The 21,452-nt window shown below is 59.9% G+C and overlaps 1 protein-coding gene across 2 annotated transcripts; it reads left to right on the plus strand.

Moving 5' to 3' along the window:
- The first annotated feature begins 1,939 nt into the window (after positions 1–1,939).
- Positions 1,940–17,499, plus strand: RAB4B (RAB4B, member RAS oncogene family). 2 transcript variants are annotated; one of them, XM_077840302.1, is made up of 8 exons: positions 1,940–2,036; positions 8,179–8,259; positions 9,884–9,998; positions 11,278–11,340; positions 11,831–11,985; positions 12,954–13,049; positions 13,574–13,719; positions 14,044–17,499. In XM_077840302.1, the coding sequence occupies exons 1-7, from the start codon at positions 2,021–2,023 to the stop codon at positions 13,687–13,689; spliced, it is 642 nt and encodes a 213-aa protein (XP_077696428.1). In that variant the 5' UTR covers positions 1,940–2,020; the 3' UTR covers positions 13,690–13,719; positions 14,044–17,499. The 2 variants fall into 2 exon arrangements, with proteins under 2 accessions (XP_077696428.1, XP_077696430.1); XM_077840304.1 differs by having other exon boundaries at positions 14,103–17,499.
- Positions 17,500–21,452: the final 3,953 nt, after the last annotated feature.

A 21,452-nucleotide genomic window follows, 5' to 3' on the forward strand; every position in this document is an offset into this window, starting at 1 on the left:
CAGCTTGAGGCTAAGCTTGTCTCTCTCTGGGGGAGGGCCTGGGGGCCCCCTCCTAGGAACCCAACCTGCCAGCCCCCCCAGTCCACTAGGCCCCACTCAACTCTCAGAGTACAACATGGCAGGGGGCTGCCGGTGAGGGGCATCACCAGAGCTGGGGGACAGCAAGGGGAGACCAGGGCTGCTTAGATCCAGCTTCTGACACCTTGGGGGAAGCAGCCCACAAAGCTGCCCCCCCCCCCCCGTGCTCCTGGGGCTCTTAGCTCCCCGACCCCCCCTTCCCTCGGCAGCAAATCCGGGGTGGGGAGGGACGCTCCCCGGGTGGAATCGCTGGGCGCAGGGCACCCCTCGCACTCGCAGCCTCGGTGCAGGCCTTGGGTGTGTGGGGTCATTCCCGTCACACGGACACCGGCCTCCGCAGGCCGATTTCAGGCCTGGGCACATGCCCCACCTGCCCCCACCACGGGGCCACCTGCCCCATGCACCACTGCGACATGCCCCCACCACGGTGCAACCCGGCCCTGCAGCGAGTTCCCCTGCACCCGGGCTGACGGCGCTGGGGTGGCCGATTTTGCCCCCCGAGGGTGAGCCCCAGGCTGGGCTGAGCTCCGTGGGGGGTGGGACTGGAAAACAGCCATGAATAACGGGGGGTGGCAGGGGGCAGAGCAGTCAAGGCTGTGGGGAGGTGTTGGGGATCTGAGCCAGGCCTGCCTGGGGGCTCCCCAGGTGCCCGGTGGTGGGACACAGGAGGTGCCGGGCTCTAAGGCGGGTGCAACAGGTGAAATGAAAGAGCCGTGGGCAGCCAGCCCTGGTGGCAGAGAAGCTGCATATGGCCCGGCAGGGTACGGGGTGGGGAGTTGTGGGGGACCGATGGGCCTCAGAATTGAGCCACCTCCTCTCCTGATGCCTTGGGGGTCGGGGGTGTGGGTGGGGGCTTGAATTCTGGGGACACAAACCAGCCACCTACTGGGGGAAGCAGCGTGACACCAACACGCTGCCCCCCCTTCCCCCAGCAGCCCCCAGCCCCGGGAACAGGTTACACTCACTGCCCCACAGCGTGACCCCCAGCTGCCCCAATCCCAAACCCCCACCCCGAGCCACCAGAGAACCCAGGAGTCCTGGCTCCCAGCCCCCCCCCCCGCTTTAACCACTAGACCCCACTCCTCTCCCAGAGCCACCAGAGAACCCAGGAGTCCTGGCTCCCAGCCCCCCCCCTGCTCTCACCACTAGACCCCACTCCTCTCCCAGAGCCACCAGAGAACCCAGGAGTCCTGGCTCCCAGCCCCCCCCCCGCTCTAACCACTAGACCCCACTCCCCTCCCAGAGCCACCAGAGAACCCAGGAGTCCTGGCTCCCAGCCCCCCCCCCGCTCTAACCACTAGACCCCACTCCCCTCCCAGAGCCACCAGAGAACCCAGGAGTCCTGGCTCCCAGCCCCCCCCTGCTCTCACCACTAGACCCCACTCCCCTCCCAGAGCCACCAGAGAACCCAGGAGTCCTGGCTCCCAGCCCCCCCCCGCTCTAACCACTAGACCCCACTCCCCTCCCAGAGCCACCAGAGAACCCAGGAGTCCTGGCTCCCAGCTCCCCCCCCCCCCGCTCTAACCACTAGACCCCACTCCCCTCCCAGAGCCACCAGAGAACCCAGGAGTCCTGGCTCCCAGCCCCCCCTGCTCTCACCACTAGACCCCACTCCCCTCCCAGAGCCACCAGAGAACACAGGAGTCCTGGCTCCCAGCCCCCCCCCGCTCTAACCACTAGACCCCACTCCCCTCCCAGAGCCACCAGAGAACCCAGGAGTCCTGGCTCCCAGCCCCGCCCACCCCTCAGCCTTTCCCTCTAAGCCCCGCCCCTGCACCCCCCTCCCAGTGACGTCAGACGCACGCCGGCGTGGGCGCGCACGGACCCGGAAGCGCCTCCCCCAGCCGGGTCCGCGGGCGCCGCCATATTGGCGGATCCTGGGCGCCGCCATATCGCGCCCGCTGCGCTCGGTCTGCCCGGTGTCGCCGCCCCAGCCCCAGCCATGTCCGAGAGCTACGGTCAGCGGGGGGGGCTGTGCGGGGGGCTGGAGGGCGCGGTGGGGGGAGAGGGGGCTGGCGGGTGCGGGGGGGGGAGCGGGGAGCTGGGTGCGGTGGCTGGAGGGTGCGGGGGGGGAGCTGGGTGCGAGGGGGAGGGGGCTGGAGGGTGCGGGGGGGGGAGCGGGGAGCTGGGTGTGAGGGGGCGGGAGGGTGCGGTGGCTGGAGGGTGCGGGGGGGGGAGCTGGGTGCGAGGGGGAGGGGGCTGGAGGGTGCGGTGGGGAAGGGGGGAGCTGTGCTCATGGGGTGGGGGGGAGCGCTGTGTGCAGTGGGGGGAGGGGCTGGTGGGTGCGGTGGGGGGAGGGGGGAGCTGTGCTCATGGGGTGGGGGCTGGAGGGTGCGGTGGGGGGGAGTGCTGTGTGCAGTGGGGGAGGGCTGGAGGGTGCGGTGGGGGGAGGGGGGAGCTGTGGGCAGGGGCTGGAGCCGCAGGCGGGGGGGTTCTGTGTGTGGGGGGGGTTGGCCCATCTGGGTGAGTATTAAAGCAAGGCGGGGGTGCATGGCATGCAGTCGGGGTGCACTGAGGGGCAGGACAGGCGGCGGGGTTGCGGTAGGTGGAGGGGTGTGGCTGGGGGGGCAATAGGAGAGGAGTGGCACTGGGAGGGGACAGGGGCGTCGGGAGTGTGGGGATGGGGGAGTGCTGCGGGGCTGAAGCTGACCCACTGCGATTTCCCCCTCCCCCCCCCCCCCAAATTCTCCTGCAGGCTGTGCCGGGCGCCAGCCGGGGGCCTGGCTCAGGGCTGGCAACGCTGCCCAGGCCTCAGAAATCCTCCCCGAAGGAGCGTCATTGGCCTGTTTTGGCGTCTGTGTGTGATGCCCGGGCGAAGGGGGGTGGGAAAGTCCCCGGTGCGGAGAGGCCCTGCCCTCGGCATGACCCCCCAGGGCGCTAATCGCCCCACAACTACGCAGGCTGGAGCTGGGGGTGCGTTCCTGGAAACCACTTCTTGTGCCAGCTGTCGAGGAGGCTGACCCCAGAGCCAGTCGCTTAACAATGAGAGGAGAAGAAGCGCGTCCCCTGAACGCGGGGGGTGTGGGGAAGATGAGGGGTGGTGAATTTCTGCCCTGGGGGAGCCTGCCATCTGCTCTTGGGCTGCCCGCCGCCCTCTCTGGCTTGCATGAGCTGAAACTGGGGTTGGCAAATGGGGGTGTCTTGGCCTTTTAACCATTCAGATTCAAACTCCTTCCCCCTCCCCCAGTGCACAAACAAGCCCTGGGCGTGCCAGGTTCAAACCCTCATGGGATGGATTCGTCCTTCCCTGGTGGGTTCATGGCGCACGGGCTGCTGAGCAAATGGGAGGTCTTTTCTTCCCCACTCCAGGGACTGCGTTTCAGTGGCCCTGTGTGCACCCGGGGGTGCTCCAGGACAGCAGGGCTGGGTGCTAATGGAGGAACAGAGATGTGACTTTTCCACTGCCTCTGCCCGTGTGACAAGCCCAACCATTGGGCTTCCTCGGGTTGTATGCACGGGGAGTTCTTGCCCCGTAGCTCCGCGTGTGGGTGTTCTTATTCTGCACGAAGTTTCTGGTTCTGAATTAGACTAAGGTGCTTTGGAGGAAGGCCTGGGCTGCCCTGAAAAGTTGTCAATGGAGCTATGCCGATGCCACCTTCCAGTGCAGTCCAGGCCCGCGCGGGAGTCAGCCGCCCCTAGGAACACGTCACGTGCCATGGGTGCCTGTCTCTCTCATCGAGGCTGCTGCTAGCATTCAAAATAAAGCCTGGGGCCTTGTCCATACAGACAAGAGGCAGCTTTAGCGGTCCCGGGAAAGCGAAAGCGGTGAGTTAACGCCGAACCAGCCTGTTAGCGTTGGCGCAGCTATTCCAGCCTGGCAAAGGGCGTTCGTTCTACAGGTATAACGGGGAGTCTACACTGCAAAGTTAGGTCAGCTTCGCTACATCCCCCAGGGGTTTGCAAAATTCACAATCCTCAGAGGAGCTGACTAGGCCCTGGTGCAGACGCCGCTCGGTCAATGGAAGAATTCTTCCACTAGCCTCGCTACCGCCTTGCGGAGCGGTGGGATAACGGCGGGGGGAGGAACACCCTCCGTTGCGGTAGTCGGTGTCTACACGACAGCAGCACAGCTGTACCCCGAGTGACCTGTGTCCACACTGGGGCTTGGGCTGGTGTCACTCTGCCAGTAAAATAAATAGAAAATCACGCCAGCCAACACGATTGGAAAGCTGGGTAGACTCCACCGCTGACGTTTGCTACTGGGCCGTTCGAAAGGATGAAGAGTTTGTTTAAAACCACCTTTGTCGGAAGTCTTGCTGACTGTTCTTCCGGCCTGACTCACGGGGAGAGCAGGGGAATCTTTTCACTTGGTTTTCTTTGTGCATCGGTCAGCACTTTGCATATCATCCGTTCCACTCTTTGCGCGGTTTCCTCAGTACCTGCGCTTGTGTTTGTGTTGCGTTCCACAAGAGCACAGACTGGGCCACCTGAAAAGTGTTTACATAAAACCGCGGTTGGCAGAGAGGCAGGTGCAATGGCTGAAACGACTTTGAACTCACTCAGCCTAGAAATCAAGATAACTGAGTTCCCTTTAAACCTGGCAAAGGCTTTCTGGTTGCTGGGCCCAGGTTTGTCTTTCAGGCGGAGTCCTGGGGTTTTAAGATAGGGAGATAGCATCCAGTGCTTGAGGTTTCTCTTTCTGGGAAAACAGCATCCCAAATATTTCCCTTGTAAACAAGGTAATAATGGGACCTAAATAACTGAAGGGAGGTGGTTTTGCTTAATGGGAGAAGCCTTTCTCTCAGAGCTAGCATTGATTTTTAGCTTAGGATTCTCCATCACTGGCCATTTTAAAATCACGCTGGGATCTTTTTCTAAAAGACCTGCTCTGGTTCAAGGAGGAACTACTGATGCAGGGAAGTCCTGTGGTCTGGGTCAGATGAGATTACTTAGCCCGGCCTCAGACTAGATGACTAACTGAGATCCCTTCTAGTCCGGTGGTTCTGTGATTGCAATGGTTCCTGCTGGCCATGGATTCGCTGAACTAGTGAAGGGGAACCAGGGAGAACACTTCTGCTTTTGTTGTGAGGGCGTTTGTGGTTCAAACACTGCGAGGTTCTGCCGAACACTAGACACTTCTATGGGTAGGGTAGATCGGTTTGGTAGGCTGACACCACAGCTGATCATGACCTGTATTGTCTCGTTATTTCCTGATATCTCCCCCTGGCTATACCTGCCTGTTGTCTCTTGGCTCACAACTGGGGTCCTGTGCACTCGGCAGCCTCCGCAGGGTCATTGGTAGGATGCTGTTCTTAGAAAGGATTGTAAATCAGGGCTTTACAAGGAGCATCTCTTCTCCCCCTCCCCGGTACGTTATTCCATCATTGTTCCCTGCGGGGTTTCGTGCACCTTCCTCTGAGCTGTCAGGAGCTGGCCTTTGTTGGACACAGGTGATGGGCGTGGCTGGAGGCCTGGTCAGAGCTGATGTGGCTGTGCCCAGCGCTTCTATGCCAGAGAGGGAATGGGGCATGAAACCTCCTGCTGAGCTGAGACTAAACAAACAGCCTGACTTGGGAACAGTGACGAGAGAGGGACACACTCCTTCTGTGACCTTGAGCGAGCCCCTGCCTCAGTTTCCCCACTTGTAAAATGCTTTCCTACCAATGGGTGAGTGTTAAAGATTGAGGTGCTCAGATAACACTGTCACGGGGCCATACAAGTACCGATGCCTTCCCCCCCAATGTGCTCTTAATCGAGCGGTTACCCAGGTGAGGAGTGAAATCGCGGTCCCCAGATCCAAATGGTGTGAATACCTGGGTAGGTGGTAATTTGTCGCGGGAGTCTTCACAAGCAAGGAATGCTCCGTGTATCGTATGGAGTGGTGTTCGTCAGCCTGCTCTGCTTGGCAGCCCCTCGTCTGACGCCAAAAGTGTGCCAATGAGAATAAGTCTCTGTAATTCTCAGGGCAAAGACTTGCCCTGGAAGGGGAAAGGTGTATGGGGAGGGGTGGAGAGAGGGTTTTGTGGCTTCCATTGGACCAGAATTGTCACTGCCTTATGCCCCCCGGTTGTGACCCACCAGGCGAGTAGCACTAATATGGGCTTCGATGCAATGCCTCTTGCTTGCAAATTCTTCCAAACGTGCCTCTGTTCAATGAAAGGAGACGTTCGATTCATAAACAAAGCGCCGGTGTGGGGGACTTAAAACCAACGTGCACACACAGGGGTCTGCAGGCTGGTCTACGCTGGGCGTGTACGTCGGTGTCGTGTGGAAAATCCACCCCCTGAGAGACGGAGTTACGCCAACCTGACCCCGTGCAGACAGGGAGAGCCCCTCCCGTCAGCATGGTGCTCTTAGTGGCTTAAGCGTAGATGTGCCTGGCAAGTCAGAAAATCGACCTCCTGCCCTTTCTGTGGCGCTCATCCCCACCAAATAAAGGCCCATTCGCTGTTTGGCTTCTTCCTCTGCATGGGGACAAGGCCTTTCTCTGTCTGTGGGGCACCCCGCAGAAGGGGGGGGGTCTCTAGGCTTTACCGTCGTGCCACTGGGGACGGGTTGGAATCCGAGCTGGAGATCGCGCCTCGTGCCACACCAGAAGGAACCGGCTCTGGCCGGTGGCTGGGGGGAGCGTCCGGGACTTCAGCCCAAGAGATCTCTGGAGGCTGCTGTAATGGGAGGCTTTCGGGGGCGGCGGGGTATACGGTACGTTCTGTCCGGTGCCCACCTGCTGGGGTGGGGGGGGAGGGACACGCTGCGACGCACTCTGGGAAGTCCGTTGGTCTCATTTGAACACATGCTTTGTTTCTGTGCTTCCCCTCTGCCCCTGAGGTGTTTGCACAGTGCGTTTAGCCCTGGGGAACGGCCAAGGGCTTGGCTTCCCCTGCCTGCTGCTGTACAGGGATCCAACCCGCGGTGCTGGGCAGCCTGGCTCCAGCTGGGCACAGCAGCGGCTTACGGAGGAGCTGCCGGGCTGGAGCAGCCCTGAGCCTGTCTTGGCCTGCATTCCGGCTCTGACAGTGGTTGGTGCTAGGTGCTTCAAGGACAGCAGCAGCCATGGGATAATCTGCCCCCATGTTATGTCCCATGCTGGTTTCTAACAGTTTGCTTGCTTAAGCCCTGAAGTAGAAGGAGGGTTAATGACCCTTCTAAAACTGTTCATTAACTAGAACGATTCTGGCTCTTCTTGTTATGCATATAAAAGTCCAGACGCTTTTTACCTTCCTAAGTTCTTGGCCTCAGCAACTTCATGTGGCAATGAGTTCCATAGTCCAACCGTGGTGCGTGGAAAAAGTCTGTCCTTTGGCCAGCTGTGCATTTCCCACCATTGAATCACATTGGAGTCCTGTTGTTCTTGAGTTACCGGCCAATGCGAACGGAAGCTCCTGGTCTCCCTTCTCGAGACCTGGCCAATTTATCACACCCCCCCTGGCTTGTCTCCTTTCTAAGGTAACCAGTCCCACTGTCTTCACAGGACTGTTGGTCCAGGCCTTTGATTGTTCTGACTGGCCTCCTGTGAACGCCTTCTAATTCTGTAATAGCCTCACCTCCTGCCAGTAAGACTTGTAGGGGATTTGAACCTGTGACTTCACATGCTCTGCATTGCAGTGGAACCTGGCAGGCTCCAGCCCCTAACCCCTGGGGGCCACTCTCTGGGCTGAGCAGTGTCCTGTCTCTGCTCTCAGGCTGCTCCTGAGTCGTCATAATTGTGTGCACTCCTGGCTGCTGGCGATCGTTGCAGTGTGCTGATCGGGTATTCCTGCCCCAGCGTGAGCATAAGGGAGCTGGCTAACGCCGAATGGGGTGCAAATAATGCTTTAGTAAGCTAACAGCAGTGCCAAAAGATGCCAAGCTGAGATCAGGCTCCCTTTGCCCCGGGCGCTGTATATACACCTAGGACGAGACTGTCTCTTCCTCAGCGTGCTTAGTCTAATGAGACAAAGATGGGCCAAAGGAAGCGTCACTATCCCTTTTACTGCGGCCCGGGAAATGAGGTGACGTGCCAAAGTCACATGGGGAGTTTGACGCCGGGGAGCATTGCACGTAATGTTCCTCGGTGCACATTTCTAAAGACTGGTAGAGAAGATGCTCTGCTTTTTGTAAACCTCCCCAGCCCCCTTCCTCACGTGCGAGGGTCACAATCGTGCTTATTTTGTTCTTCAGATTTCCTCTTCAAGTTCCTTGTGATAGGAAGTGCCGGTACTGGGAAGTCCTGTCTCCTGCATCAGTTTATAGAGAATAAATGTAAGTAGCCCTGTTCCTGTTGCCAGTGTCGTTGTTTAGATGAACTCATTTCTCTTTTGCTCCGGTGTGTTTCCTAAGATCCGAGACCCTCTGGAGCTTGTCCAAAAGGGAAGATTCCGCTGTACAATTGTTGCCAGAAAGACCATTGAATTTGCATTCTGGTCTGTCCTTCAGCTCCCAAAACTTGCCTTTTACCAAAGAAACTCTGATGAAAGAGTGGGAGTTTCCACATCCAAACGTGTGAAACTTCAAAGCTGTGATGGAGTTTTTTTTATTATGACATTTTTAAACTTCAGCCTTCTTGAAAACCCGCTTCCTATTTTAACATTTTTTTCTGAATGGGAAAATGGAAATGGCTCGACTAGCCTAACGAAATCAAAGGTGAAACCCCTCCTGCTTTGTGGTTTTCATCGCAGATGTCTTTGCACAGCCCTGGCTTCCTCCGTGTGTTCACAAATTACAAAATTGTATTCCAAAGGGGCTTCCTATGTTGGTAAAGAATCCGTCTGGTGCTTGATTTTCACACACTGTTGTGTACTAGCTTAACCGTGCCAAGGCAACGAAAAGGGTGCGTTGTGGTGTGGGTGCAGACACACCCCAGTGCCAACCGGTTAGTTGTTGACGCGCCATCTCTGCGGCTTCTTTAGCCACGTGTGAGCAGGCTTGTGCTGGGTTACGCCAGCTGCCTGCGTTCGATTTTGAAGCTCCCGCGGTGGGGTGCTGTGGTGTCTGTTTCGTTGGGGACGCTTTCTGCTGCGGTGACATGGCTTGTGCGGGGCTTGGCGCAGGCTGGGAGATTGCATGGCAGCTCTGGATCAGAACCCTCCGTGCCGCCACGCCTAAAGCCCTGTTTTCACAGGCTGTACCAAAGCCGCAAAATTGGCTCAATCCGGCGCATTTTCCAGCAGCGGGGAAGCAAAAGCAGGTCTCTCGGCGTGCCGGCCTCCTCTCGGGACAGCAGGGTACTGGACCTGCAGTTTTGGGGGGGCGGCTGGTTTTACGGCCGGCGCAGTAGCCGGCGCCGCCGCTGCATGGAGTGCGCTACAAGCCCCTCTGAGCAGGAGCCCGACGTGGGGCTGCCTGCTTCCACCTGCTGCTGGAGAAGTCGCAGCAGGTTGGGGGAGGCTCGGGGGCCGGGGAGGCTCCACTAAATCCTCTCCTTTGCCTCTGGCGCTGCCTTGAACAACAACAGAAAAGATGCAGTTTTCTTTGTGCCTTAGGCTGCTGTGTGCGCTTAAGGGCAGGAGCCCAGGGCTGGGCTGCGGGTCGGGAGTGAGGGGCACCGGCAGAGCTGTGGGGGTGGGGGGGGAGCCCAGGGCCGGGGTAGCAGGGGCTGCGGATGGGGAGTGAGGGGCACCGGCAGAGCTGGGGGGAGCCCAAGGCTGGGCTAGCAGGGGGCTGCGGGTGGGGAGTGAGGGGCACCGGCATGTCGCTCTGCAACACCTGGAGTCTCCAGTCTGCGCAGGAATCAGAGTGAAGCAATTGCAGATCGCTTGGGGCTCTCGGGTATCAGCACTTGGACTGGAAGCTCCTGGTTCCGGAGCGGCTACGTGTTGTAGCTGATCCCTAACTGACCAGGGGCCTTCTCAGTAAGTCACTGATTTGGGATCTCTCCCTTCTCCAGTCAAGCAGGATTCCAACCACACGATCGGAGTGGAGTTTGGGTCGAAGGTGGTTAACGTCGGTGGGAAAACGGTGAAACTGCAGATCTGGGATACGGCGGGACAAGAACGGTTTAGGTAAAAAACCACCCATCCAGCGAATGACCATCTGAAAGGTCTGTGGGGTAACATCCATGGAAGGTGTGCCATAGCAGCCAGCTTTCCAGGCTACATCTGGAGACTGGGTAAAATATTGCCTGACGTCCCAGAAGCCTGCAAAAGGGGTGTCTCGCGTGTGTAAAAGCAGCCGCAGGAGTTAAGCGGAATCAGAGATTTACAAGGATCGCTTTCCCACATCCATGGAGGTGCAGCCACCTCTGGGGTGGGACATGGCAGGTGGTTACCAGCAGAGCACAACGCTCCACACCGGTGTAACACAGGACACGGAGAGGGATGCTGAACTTAGCTTTAGTCCTGGAGCCGAGACCATATTTCAGCTCTGGCATTACTGCAGCTCTTCAAGGACCCCTACCGGGATTGGGGACCTCCGGTGTGCCCGGTCCCTGCCCTGCAGAGGTTACGGGACAAACAGGCAAGACCCAGACAGGGTGGGGGGACACTGAGGCACAGAGGAGTGGGGACTTGTCCAAGGTTACATGGCAGGTCAATGGCAGAGCTGGGACTGAACCAAGGTGTCCTGACTCCCAGCCCAGTGTCCTGCCCAATAGGCCATGCTGCCACGCCGCCACCTAACTCTTGGCTGCTTGTATCTTTCCGTGTGTGATTTTAAAAGCCCTGAGTCCCGGAGTCAGCTTGATCTTGGGGCTGCGGCTCGGGTCCAGGGGTGCGGCAGCAGGGTTTCTGCTCCTCTGGAGTCTCCCCAGGGCATGAGGAGTTCGGACGATGGCAAGGACAGCTGGAGACAGCCTTTCCGTTGGTCTTGGGGTGTGGGGCCTTTCCGGTCAGATGCTGGGTCCCAGAATGCAGGACATTCCCCTCTGGGGGCACCGGCTCTGACCTGTCCTTGGGGTGAGGGGCTGGCGGGCCCAAGAGGCCTTTCCCCTCTAGGCAGCACTGGCAGGCTCAGGGAATGAGACCCCCTCAGCCAGGGGTGATGGATGGCTGCTCCAGTCTGAGATGGATCTGTGGGGCAGGTTGGTCAGTGTCTAAGAGGAGCCAGCCACGCTGGCCCTGTCCGTGCCGGGGTGGCCGCCAGACTCCCGCCTCGTACCATGCTTGTCCCTTTGGCTCCTCCATTACCCAGCCGCCCGATGCCTTCCCCCGCCCCCTGTCCCACAGGCCTGTTCTACCAGCATGTCCCCGGCCGGCCTCATGTGGAGCTGACCCGAAATAGACCCGCGGTTCCCAGTGGGCTCCTGGCCCTGCTGATCACTCGGTCTCTCTCCTCGCCCTCTAGGTCGGTGACTCGGAGCTACTATCGCGGTGCTGCCGGGGCCCTGCTGGTGTACGACATCACCAGGTGGGTGTCCTTGGCGGCTCCTCTCCCGGCTGGCGTTCGGAGCGATGCCCTGGGGCCCCCTCCTCACTTGGGGCTGCCAGGAACAGGGCGGGTTTCCAAACAGAACTAGATTAAAGCCTGCGAAATGGAAACAGAACAAGCTCCCCTTGTTCTGGCCTGAGCATCTGCCCCAGCGAGCTGGTCCGGTCCCATCATAGCGGCTGAGCTGAATTGGTTCTGTTCTGCCCCTCGACTTCGCCACGTAGGAATGCCCTCCGGGTCTGCTCAGCCCGCGGCCGAGGTCCGTGCCAGGAGCGGGCATCGCACAGGGAGTGCCCTGCTCGGCCAACCCCTCTGGCAGGCGTCAAGCAACCCCCTGTGGTGGGGAGATGGACACGAGTCTTATAAATGGGTTGAGAAGAGCAGGGCCTAGGCAGCCCCTAATCTGGGATTTGCGAGAAGTGCCCGGTTGCCGGATGCCCCCTGCTGCCCCCTCTGTCCTGTGTTGCAGCCGGGAGACGTACAACGCGCTGACCAACTGGCTGACGGACGCCCGGACCCTCGCCAGCCCCAGCATCGTCATCATCCTCTGCGGGAACAAGAAGGACCTGGATGCGGACCGGGAAGTGACCTTCCTGGAAGCCTCCCGCTTCGCACAAGAGAACGGTACCAAGCCGGGGCCCGGGTAGGGGCTGGTCTGGGGGCTCGTTAGTTTTGACTCTCACATGGTCCTGCCTTGCCCTTTCCATGTGGGGTGGGGGTGTTCCTTGGGGATGTTCCTGTCCCCTACCTGCTTTGCCATGGCACCAGGGCTTAGTGGTGTGAAAGCGTCCCGCAGCCAGGCCAGGTCCAGCAGGGTAAGGAACTATGGAAGTGGTGTGGGGGCAGGCAGGGCTGGCCCCAGGGCAGTGCTAGGGGGCGGGGGGCTTGGCAGGGAGTGCTCTCCCCTGGCAGTCTGGGCTGGCCCCAGAGTGGGTGCTGGTGGGTGCGGTGTTGCTACCAGGAGCTGTCTTTCCCATGAGCGGTAACACCGCAGTCCTTGCCATGCCAGCATTAAAATCCCATGGCCCCCGAAAGGGGTCATCAGCCCTGGGGTACTGCCCCAATCCCGTCCTGCCTCCTTAAGCATCCCTTGGAGGCAGGGTGCTCCTTTGTTGCTGAGCGCTGCGGGGGGAGGGCGGCAGCTGTGTTTGGACCCCCGGGGTGGGCGACTGAGCTCCGCAGAGCCCCGGGGCCAAGGGCGCTAGATGAAAACCGCGGAAGAGCTGCTGGAATGGCTCCCCGGCACTGGTGCTGTTTGGCCAGGAGGGGGCGCTCGGACTCCGTGGCTAGAGCACGGTGTCAGACTGGAAGCACCGGATTTCGTGTGTTCAGTGGGTGGCGCTGGATCGGGCCCCACTCCACACAGGCTGCCCAGGGTATGAGAAGCGAGGACGGACCGTGCCCTGCAGGTCCCGCTGCAGAGCGATCTGCTCTCTTCTGTGTGTTGGCGGGGCTGGATCCCGAGCGAGGAGTTGCGTTGTCTCGGGATACCCAGCTGGGGATGTCCCGTGCTTAGCGTGTGGGCTGAGGCGAATCGTGCTGTGAGCCGCACCCCGGTTACCTTCCTGCCGTTTCTCTCTTCGCCTCGGCAGAACTCATGTTCCTGGAGACCAGCGCGCTGACCGGGGAGAACGTAGAAGAAGCTTTCTTAAAATGTGCCAGGACCATACTAAACAAAATTGACTCAGGTACGAAAGCTGGAGATGGCAGGGGGCACCGAGGGGCGTGACACAGCCCCATGCTTCCCCGTTGAGCATTTCCAGCCTGAACATCTCGACCAGGAAGGGAAACCAGTTTCCAATAATAATTAATAATGAGTGATAGAGACAGATTATGGTCCGGGCTCTGGCTGAGACCAGGGGCCCCCAGTCATGTCCTGAAGTAGGGCAGGAGATGTGGGTATGGCCCAGTTCTCCAGGGGTGCTCAGCTGCCCCATGCCCCCTGCAGTCCGGGGCAGGGTTTCTCTGGTGCCGGCAGGGTGTTTGCTCTCCCAGCCCGCCTTGGATCGATCTCCTTGATGGTAGTTAGTCTGGAGTCTGTTGTTAAGTGACTACACCCAGGAGTTGCCTGGCTAGGCGTACCCACGGCTGGCCTAGAAGGGTCTGGGTAAAGATTCCTCCCTCCCAGCCCCACGCAATCTGGGGGAGCGAGGGGAGGTGGCGGAGGGGACGGTTGTGTCCCCCCATGCTGAGTGCTGCTCTGTCTGGCTAGGTGAGCTGGACCCCGAGAGGATGGGCTCAGGAATCCAGTACGGAGACGCCTCCTTGCGCCACCTGAGACAGCCCCGTGGGGCCCAAACCCAGAGCAAGCAGCCGTGCAGCTGCTAAGGGCGAAGGCCCCCAAGAATCTGTCTGCAAGTAAGCTGGTGCAGGGTGCGGGGGAGCTGAGAAGCCACCATGCGTGCTGGCTCAGCCGTGGTGTCCTGGGGGGGCCGGGTTGTCCAGACCCAAAGGGCTGGCGGTCTGTGGAGCGAACCCCCTCCACAGCCCCCTGGCAGTGGGGCAGGCCTGGATCCCACGTGGTGCTGGGGGGGTGGAGAGGCTGGGGCATGTCTCTCTGCCCTACTCCAGGGGTCAGCCCCTGCCCCACCTCCCAGGCAGCTGTCAAATCCCCTAAGCCCCCCGGGACCTGGCCATGCACGTTGGCCGCCGAGACTGACTTCTCTCCTCCTGTCTCCCCAGCGCTGGACCGTGGCCAGTCGGACCCTCCGGGGCTCAAGCACTTTCTCTTCTCTTCCCAGGACCACGTGCCTCGCTCGCTGAGCCCCCTGCTTCCCGAGCCGCGCGCACCCTCTCCGAGCAGTGCGCTGCCCGCCCCTTCGGCCCACGAGCCCTGGGACTCTGTGGCAAACTGCCCGTTGACTGTATGCAGCCACGGTGTCTTCTGTCGGACGCTCCCTGCCCGCTGCGCGTCCCCCCCGAACCTGAGGCTGTTACGGGCCCATCTCAGTAACGACTTTCAAAGAATGAAGTAACGGGGCCCCGGCCAGCCTCCTGTAGCTAATTGCTGCTCTGGGTAGGAGAGTCCCTCTGCGTTAACACCAGGACAAGGGGGGAGCGGGTTCTCCTTGTGAAACGGTTCATTTGGGGTTGTCTCCTGCTACCCCATTGCTGGGAGCGAGGCTGGGGCTTTGCCCTGGGTAGGTGGGGGGTGTCTCTTAGCCTGGGGGACAGCGTGGAGACGGGGTTTGCCTGTCACAAACCAAAGGGCGCTTGTCACGCAGGGGAGCTCGTGAGCGGTTCCCCCCAGCGAGCGGCTTGCCGGGCGGTCGAGGCTGGGCTTGGATTTCTGTTACACTGGTTTTGCTTTTGAAGCTGGGGTCTGTCTCCGCCATATCCTGGGCTCCACCTTCTCTCGCTGCTTTTCCGCCAGCCGGCCGTTGCGCTCCCGAGCACTGTGCTTGCGAACTCTCCCCTGCCCCGGGCGGCGTGACGTTCTGGTGTAACAGACAGTCGGGGCTGGGCAGACGGCGCGTCCCCTTTGAAATACTGTAAGCTTAATACTGGACCATTGAAGTGTCCGTGGCAGGAGCCGGCTCTGCCATTGGGTTTAGTCCCAGCTCCTGCGGGAGGTTCCCTCGGGCTCTGCGGCTCGTGCGCTGAATTCCTTGGGTGGGCGTGGACATCTGGGGTTCACAACCCCACGGCAGCATAATGGCACATCTGCATCTCAAACCAAGCCACATACCGGGCAGGAAAGTCCAGGCTGGCTGAGCCACAACCAGAGCCGGGATAACGTGCCAACAGCAGCTTCCCCTCGAGGGGGCCGGTTCGAATCCGGCCCCGCTGGGTCCAGACCAAGGGTCAAATTTTCAAGAGTGCCGAAGTAACAAGCTCCAAAGGCCTGTTGAAAGCCAATAGGATCTGGGCTCCTAAATCACCTCGTGCTCTGAATGTTAACGGCCTCTGGTTTTTGTCTGGCCCCTTTGGGGCTCCTGTCCACCGCTGGCACTAATGGCCCTCAGCGGGTTGAGAGGGGCTCGCCCTGGACAGAATCTGTCTAGCTGGAGCAATTGGCAGCCGTCGCTGACTCCGGCCCACGGCTGCAGGGTTGGATTTGAAGGTGGAGACAGTGGCACAAAGACTCCTTGAGCAGCCAGAGCCCGCCTGCTTTGCCCTCGTGCCGCCCCCGGCCTGCACCCCTTCCCCATCCCTCTCGCCGCCTCTGGCAGCAGTGACCCCTGGCCCCCGCGTACAGCCGCTGGGCTGCGGCCCCGGTCGCGCTCTCCTAATCTCGGCCCAAACCATTGCACGACCCAGACGGCCCTCCTGCTGTAACTGCCAAACTGGTGATACTCAACAGACGGCCCCCAGGCCAAATGTGGCCCCCCAGCTCGCCTTACAAAAAGAGTGTAATTGAATTCACAATCCATGATGTGCTGCCTTAGCAAGCGACTTACCGGCCTGACATTCTGGCGAGAGCGTCCGCTGAACAGCGCACGGCTGCCGCCCGGTTTCTCGTTAGCGATGGAAACGGAGCCGCAAACGAATGCGGCTGGGTGTAAACATCACCAAGTCAGCAGGGGAAACTGAGCTTTGAACCCCAACTGAACGGGGGGCTTTTCTCTTTATTACGCCGGCTTGTCTAAAGCCCAAACCTGTGTGTTTAACATGCCGAACTGCTGTGTCTGTCCGGAAGGTCGCCACATTGAATCAGGGTAATGTGGACGTGGCCTGTCCTTCCGGCCGTGTTGTAAGACATGAGAAAATGGAAAATCTGCAGGCTTTGGATTGCACTTCAAATGTCCTTCTCGCCCCATCAGCAACTGCAGGGAAAAGCAGCAGCTGCTTCTCTTCAGAGAACGTGGGAACTCGCACAAAAGAAAAGGCCTTTCCTGGCTGCCGAGCTTGGGCAGTGCACGCTGGACATGCGGGGGAGCCTTGTGCCGGAGGTGAAAACACAGGTGACCTTGTGAACCGTAAGAAGCAGGTTCCCCTGTCTGAAGCCACGGCAGTGCAAAGACGGGGTAATTTGAGGATGGTTTGTCAGCACTGCTTTCCGATTTACAAAATGCCAAACACCCGTCTCTGGCTGTGGACGAACTGAGCGATTGAAGTGACGCTGCCCGGCTATCGCTGTTTGCTGGAATTTGCGATGGGGAAATTTTCGAGGAAGAATTTTTGTGCTGAAACCTACCCCACAGGAGAGAGCCTTTTTGAAAAGGTAAAAGGCTTTTTTGGGAGGGAAAAAAACCAACTTTCTGCAGAGCTAAACCAAACTGTCTGTCTTGTACAGACAGAGGGCCCTCCGTGACAGAGAGAGAGACGGGCATTGCCCCATGTTTCAGAGCGATACGCCTTTCTTTAAATACACTTCACTGCATCGTTCACCAGACTGTCCTATGCGGTGAGTTGTGTCAGGACTTGGAAAAACCAAGTTACAGCAGAAGCTCAGAGTTACTAACTGACCAGTCAGCCGCACACCTCAGGGGAACCGGAACTACGCAATCAGGCAGCGCGCGCTCCCACACCCACCCCCCCACGCAAATACAGGACAGTGCTGGGTTAAAAGTAAACCCCTAAAACAATCCAGGGAAGCATCGTTTTTCTCCTGCACAGTGACGTTTCAAAGCTCTCTTAAGTTGATGTTCAGCTGTAAATTTTTGAAAGAACCGTAACGATTTGTTCAGCGTCGGGGTTCGTAACGAGAGTCTACTGTACCATGATGAGCTCAGCGACCTCCATACGCTCAGCTTCTAGCTTGCAGCATTGTCTTTCCCAAGCTGTCTTACCAGTCCTTTCAGCCGAATATGGGGACCTCTTGCAGCCCGGCGGCATTCGCTTGCGAATAGAAGGCGCGTCGGAGAGAGGTTTTGTGCCCTTTAGGAAGAAATAATGGACTTTCTTTCCAACCACAAGCCCAAGCTTGTGAGGCCCTGGAATTTACGAAGGCTGTCCCAGGTAGCGTCTCTGTATGATATGACTGGTCACTTGAATTCCCTCAGTGGGCTGTGCTGAGGCCGTGCAAGCCAGGCCGGGGAGTTCTTTGAAGAAGCGTGTGCCTTTCCGAGCGACTTAAAAGGATGTTTCACTTCCCCACATTGCGCGTTGTTGCGACCGGTGACAGTCAGATGAAGACGAGGCAAGAATTCCTACATCACCTGAGCGAGAATTAAAATCCCAGAGCATTTGCTTTTATTCACCATCCGTTTGTCTGTGCCCGAGGGACCTCGCCCTTCTCAAGCAAAGAACATTCTTGAGTCAGTTGTCGATTGTAAGGCTCCAGCGCTCAGCTGTCTTGGCAAAATTCAGAGCAGTGGGTCTTTGTGATAGCAGAAGAACGGCCAGACTGGGTCAGACCAAAGGTTAGTCTAGGCCAGTGTCCTGTCCTCTGGCAGTGGCCAGTGCTGGAGGGTGCCCCAGAGGGAACGAACAGAACAGGGAATCACCAAGTGATCCATTCCCTGTCTTCCATTCCCAGCTTTCTGAGCTTAATATGCTGACCAGGTTCGGGATGGACGGCTAGATTCAGGCAATCTTTTAACTATGTTCGGACCAACGTCCCTCTGCCAACCTGGGTTTTCCACCAGGAAGATTGCGAAAAACTCAACATCCCAATTGCCTGCTGGATGAGCATCTTCACCAGGGTGTCCGCCTTGCCCTGACCGCTCACAAATCTTGCCCAAGATCACTGCTGTCCCCTCTCCTGTTCGAGAGTGACACACCTGGGGGCTAATGTCCATTTACAAACTTCGTCAGACAATAGAAATGCTCCTCCTTCCCTTGTCAACCAAGGCCTGTATTTACATTTTTCTTTCATTTTATGTGGTTAGCCGTGCGTGCCTATGGCCCGTCTCTGGTCCTGAAATTCTCAGATCAGCCCGTGGGTAGAGAGAGTTGGGTATCACTGGTGAGGCCCCTCCAGTGTCCTGCGTGGGCTGGGGCTAGTGCTGTGCGTGGTGGGGGGACGGGGAGCCCAGCACATCCATCTTGAGCCAGTCACCTTCACCCCGCTTCATGTGGCTCCAGAGAGCCCTGGGCTATCTCTGTCCCTTTGAAAGGCTCCTGTCTGAGCGGGGAGGGGAGCACAGATCGGGCCGCTGTTCGGAGGGGTGGGGCGACCCCCGGCTGGGTGGCTGCGTGAGCCCTGGCCCAACGAGGCGAGGGGGCTGGGTGGGTTCGTCCGTTGTGTTCTTACGCTTAAGCTGCTGTTATTTATTAGGTGGGGGAGGACAGGAGGCTGCTGCCTTTGTGGCTTGCCTCGCACTCGGCTCTTGCCTGGCCCGTCCCGGGGCACGGGCGGGAGGACGCAAGCGCGGCTCCGTCCGATTCCTCCTGAAGCTGGGGCAGGGTGGGGAGAAATGGTTGGATCCAAACCGGTTTATAATTCACACCCTGTGAAATTTCTTCTCTTTAAAAGAAAAATCCCTCCAACTTCAGGCTGTGACAATGTGACTCGTACATAAAGTATTAACGTTTTCCACCTCCGGCCTCCTGGCATCTGATTGCGGCTAACCAGGGTCCTGGCCACGGTCTGCGTCTCCTTGGCGCCAGGCGCTGTACGTAGCCCTCACGGCAACGAGCTGACGGGCCAGGTCGCAGCGTGGCAGAGCTGGGTAGGGGGAGGCACAGAGACAGCCAGAGCTTGGCCCGTGATCCTACAGCCCCTGAGAGAGAGAGCTGGGAATTGCACCCAGGTCTCCTCAGGCTCAGCCTGGCATCTTTTAAGGTTTGCCAAGCTGTGGTGTGCCCAGAGCTGGCCAGCCCGGCCCAGGCAGCCGCCCGTCCATCTCCCAAGCAGAGGGGCTGGCCCCCACCTCCTGTGGCTGGCTGGGGGAAGAGGGGCTGCGACCCATCCCTGTGGGGCTGGGACCCGGAGGGGAGGTTCCCTGGGAGAAATGTCTGGCCTTTGGTTGGGGGGCGGGGGGGTCTTCTTACCTCTTGTGGCAACAAGTTCCAACGTTTCAAGTCCCCGTCCGTTTCAAATCCCGACTTCCCCGTAGCGTTCGAATCAGGCCCTGGTTCACCCCAGCCCGTGTTTTAAGCCAGCGGATTTCCAGGGGAGTTGAGCATGGGAGATGTAACCTCACTGCAGCCAGTCCTTGCCCGGGCCTGTGTGGGGCCGGGCGCCGCATCGCGTTGGGACACAGCTTCTCTTTCCAAGCGTGTCGTAAAGCCAAGGCCGCGGTGGCGGGTGACTGGGGGAGGGATTGCTCAGACAGCTACACTAGCCCTGGGCCCTGCTCTTGGGGGAGCAGATTTCTTCCCCCCTCCCCCGGGTGCCCCCATGCTCCCCTCCCAATGCTAGAGCAGCTGGGCTTGAAAACCTCCCTCTTGTCACACAAGGGAGTCCTTCAGTGGGCTGGAGGGGCTAGTGGCTCCCTGAGCTGGGCTCATGGGGGTCTCACGCCCCTTGTCCTGCACCCTTCCCACTGGCCATCGGGCCGAGGCTCTTTCCCCGGCTCCCACTTGCCAGTTTGAGCTCCGCTGCCCAGGCTCACGAGGCTGCCGGCTACCCCCATGCCTCGGCTTTCCTGGGCCACCTCGGGCCTGAAGCTGGCTGCGTGGGCCACTCAGCAGGAAGGGACAGTGGGAATCCTTCCCCCAGGCCAGGAAAAGGGGGGCTGCCCACTGTGGAGCAGGCTGCCCGTCCCATGGCAGGGACCCTGTCACCCAACCCATGGGAGAGGCCCAGGGACGGAGCCCAGGGCTGCTTGGCTCATGGAGCGGGGCTACAGGAGGCCCGGCAAGGCGTTGTTAGAGTGGAAACTAACCCCTTGTGGGTGCTGGGGGTCAGGCCTGCTCTGAGGGCAGAGCGCAAGGAATGGGGGGCTGGTGCCTGGTCTGATCTCAGGCTCTTCACAGGTACAGCTGAACTGCAAGTGCAGACGAGCGGGCCAGGGTGGTAGGTTAGACCTGTTCCAGGGGAGGCAGCGTGGCCTGGGGGCTAGGGCTGGCTGGGGACGCGGGAGCCCCGTGTTCCGTTCCTTGCTCTGCCAGGGGCTGGCTGACCTCATGCAGGTCCTGTCTGTCTGTGCCTCAGTTTCCCCCTGTGCAAAGGGGTAACGCTCCGGCCCCGTTGTGACGTGCTCTGAGATAAGGCGTATCGGCACTAGTCACCCTCATGCGCAAAGCGAGGGCCCAGGTGCTGTGAGGGGAAAGGAAACGTTTAAACTGGATTCAAGGGGAGGGCGTGTCCGGGGAACTCACCGCCACAGGATCTCACCTGCCTGAGAGCACAGCAGGATTCCCACAGGGGGCGGAGAGGAACGTCCCAGGTATAAGCCCTGCCTCGGTGGGGGTGGGGCTGCACCTGCAGGGGGCTGGGGAGGGGAGGGCCTGGGGCATGTTCTCCACTCACTGCACCTTGGTCCTTGTGGGCGCCCGTGCCCTGCAGCCGGGCCATGTTCTTACAGGATCAGCCCCCTCCCCCCCAGTCCATTTCCCATAAGAGCAGAGGGTTCCCCTGGCTCCATCTGCCCCCCCACCTCTGCAGCTGGGGGTTGCAGGTCAGGACTGAGCAGCCCCGTTCTGCTCTGCACGGCTGCCCCCCTCCCCAGCAATGGCTGCAGTTTGCTGGCGCTCCAGGCAGCGGCTGGCAGGGGGGCTCCCATCTGGAAAGCTCCCCCCCCCGCCCCCCCGAGGAGGCAGCTGGGGCAGGCGAGGGGCAAGTGACCCGAGGGGCTGCGGCCACCCCAGCTGCCCCCACCCACTGCATGTTTTCTGGGAAGAGGGAGCTGCTGCCGACATCCCGGCTACTTATAACCCCGGGGGGAGCCGGCCCCGGGATTTTCCTCCCCTCCGAACCCGGCCTCTGCTCAGACGACTGGTGATTTCTCAGCACCCCCAGGCTGGGACCCCCAGGGGCTGGCTTCCTCCAGCTGCCTTAGCCTGCCGCGCCTGGCCCGGCCCCTGTTTAGCGATGGGCCGAGGCTTTGGCTCACTTGACGGGCTGAGGGGGCTGTGGTCGGGAGCGAGGGGCACGGGCAGGGTTGGGGGGGCAGTTAACCAGCTCAGCTGAAGGCGACCAGCTCCTGCCGTGCCTGGGAGTGGCCGGGTGCCATCTCTGTGCTCTGCTGGTGCCCCTCACTCCTGATCCACAGCCCCCTGCCAGCCTGGCCCTAGGCCCCCCAGCCCTGCCGGTGCCCCTC

Source organism: Eretmochelys imbricata, chromosome 23 (assembly GCF_965152235.1).
Source record: "Eretmochelys imbricata isolate rEreImb1 chromosome 23, rEreImb1.hap1, whole genome shotgun sequence".
NCBI lineage: Eukaryota > Metazoa > Chordata > Testudines > Cheloniidae > Eretmochelys > Eretmochelys imbricata.

Bases quoted from the DNA above. Each gene is read 5' to 3' on its own strand.
- RAB4B (XM_077840302.1), top strand. The intron at 8,260-9,883 runs GTAAGTAGCCCT...TCCCTTCTCCAG, and splicing joins TCAGTTTATAGAGAATAAAT to TCAAGCAGGATTCCAACCAC. The intron at 9,999-11,277 runs GTAAAAAACCAC...CTCGCCCTCTAG, and splicing joins GCGGGACAAGAACGGTTTAG to GTCGGTGACTCGGAGCTACT.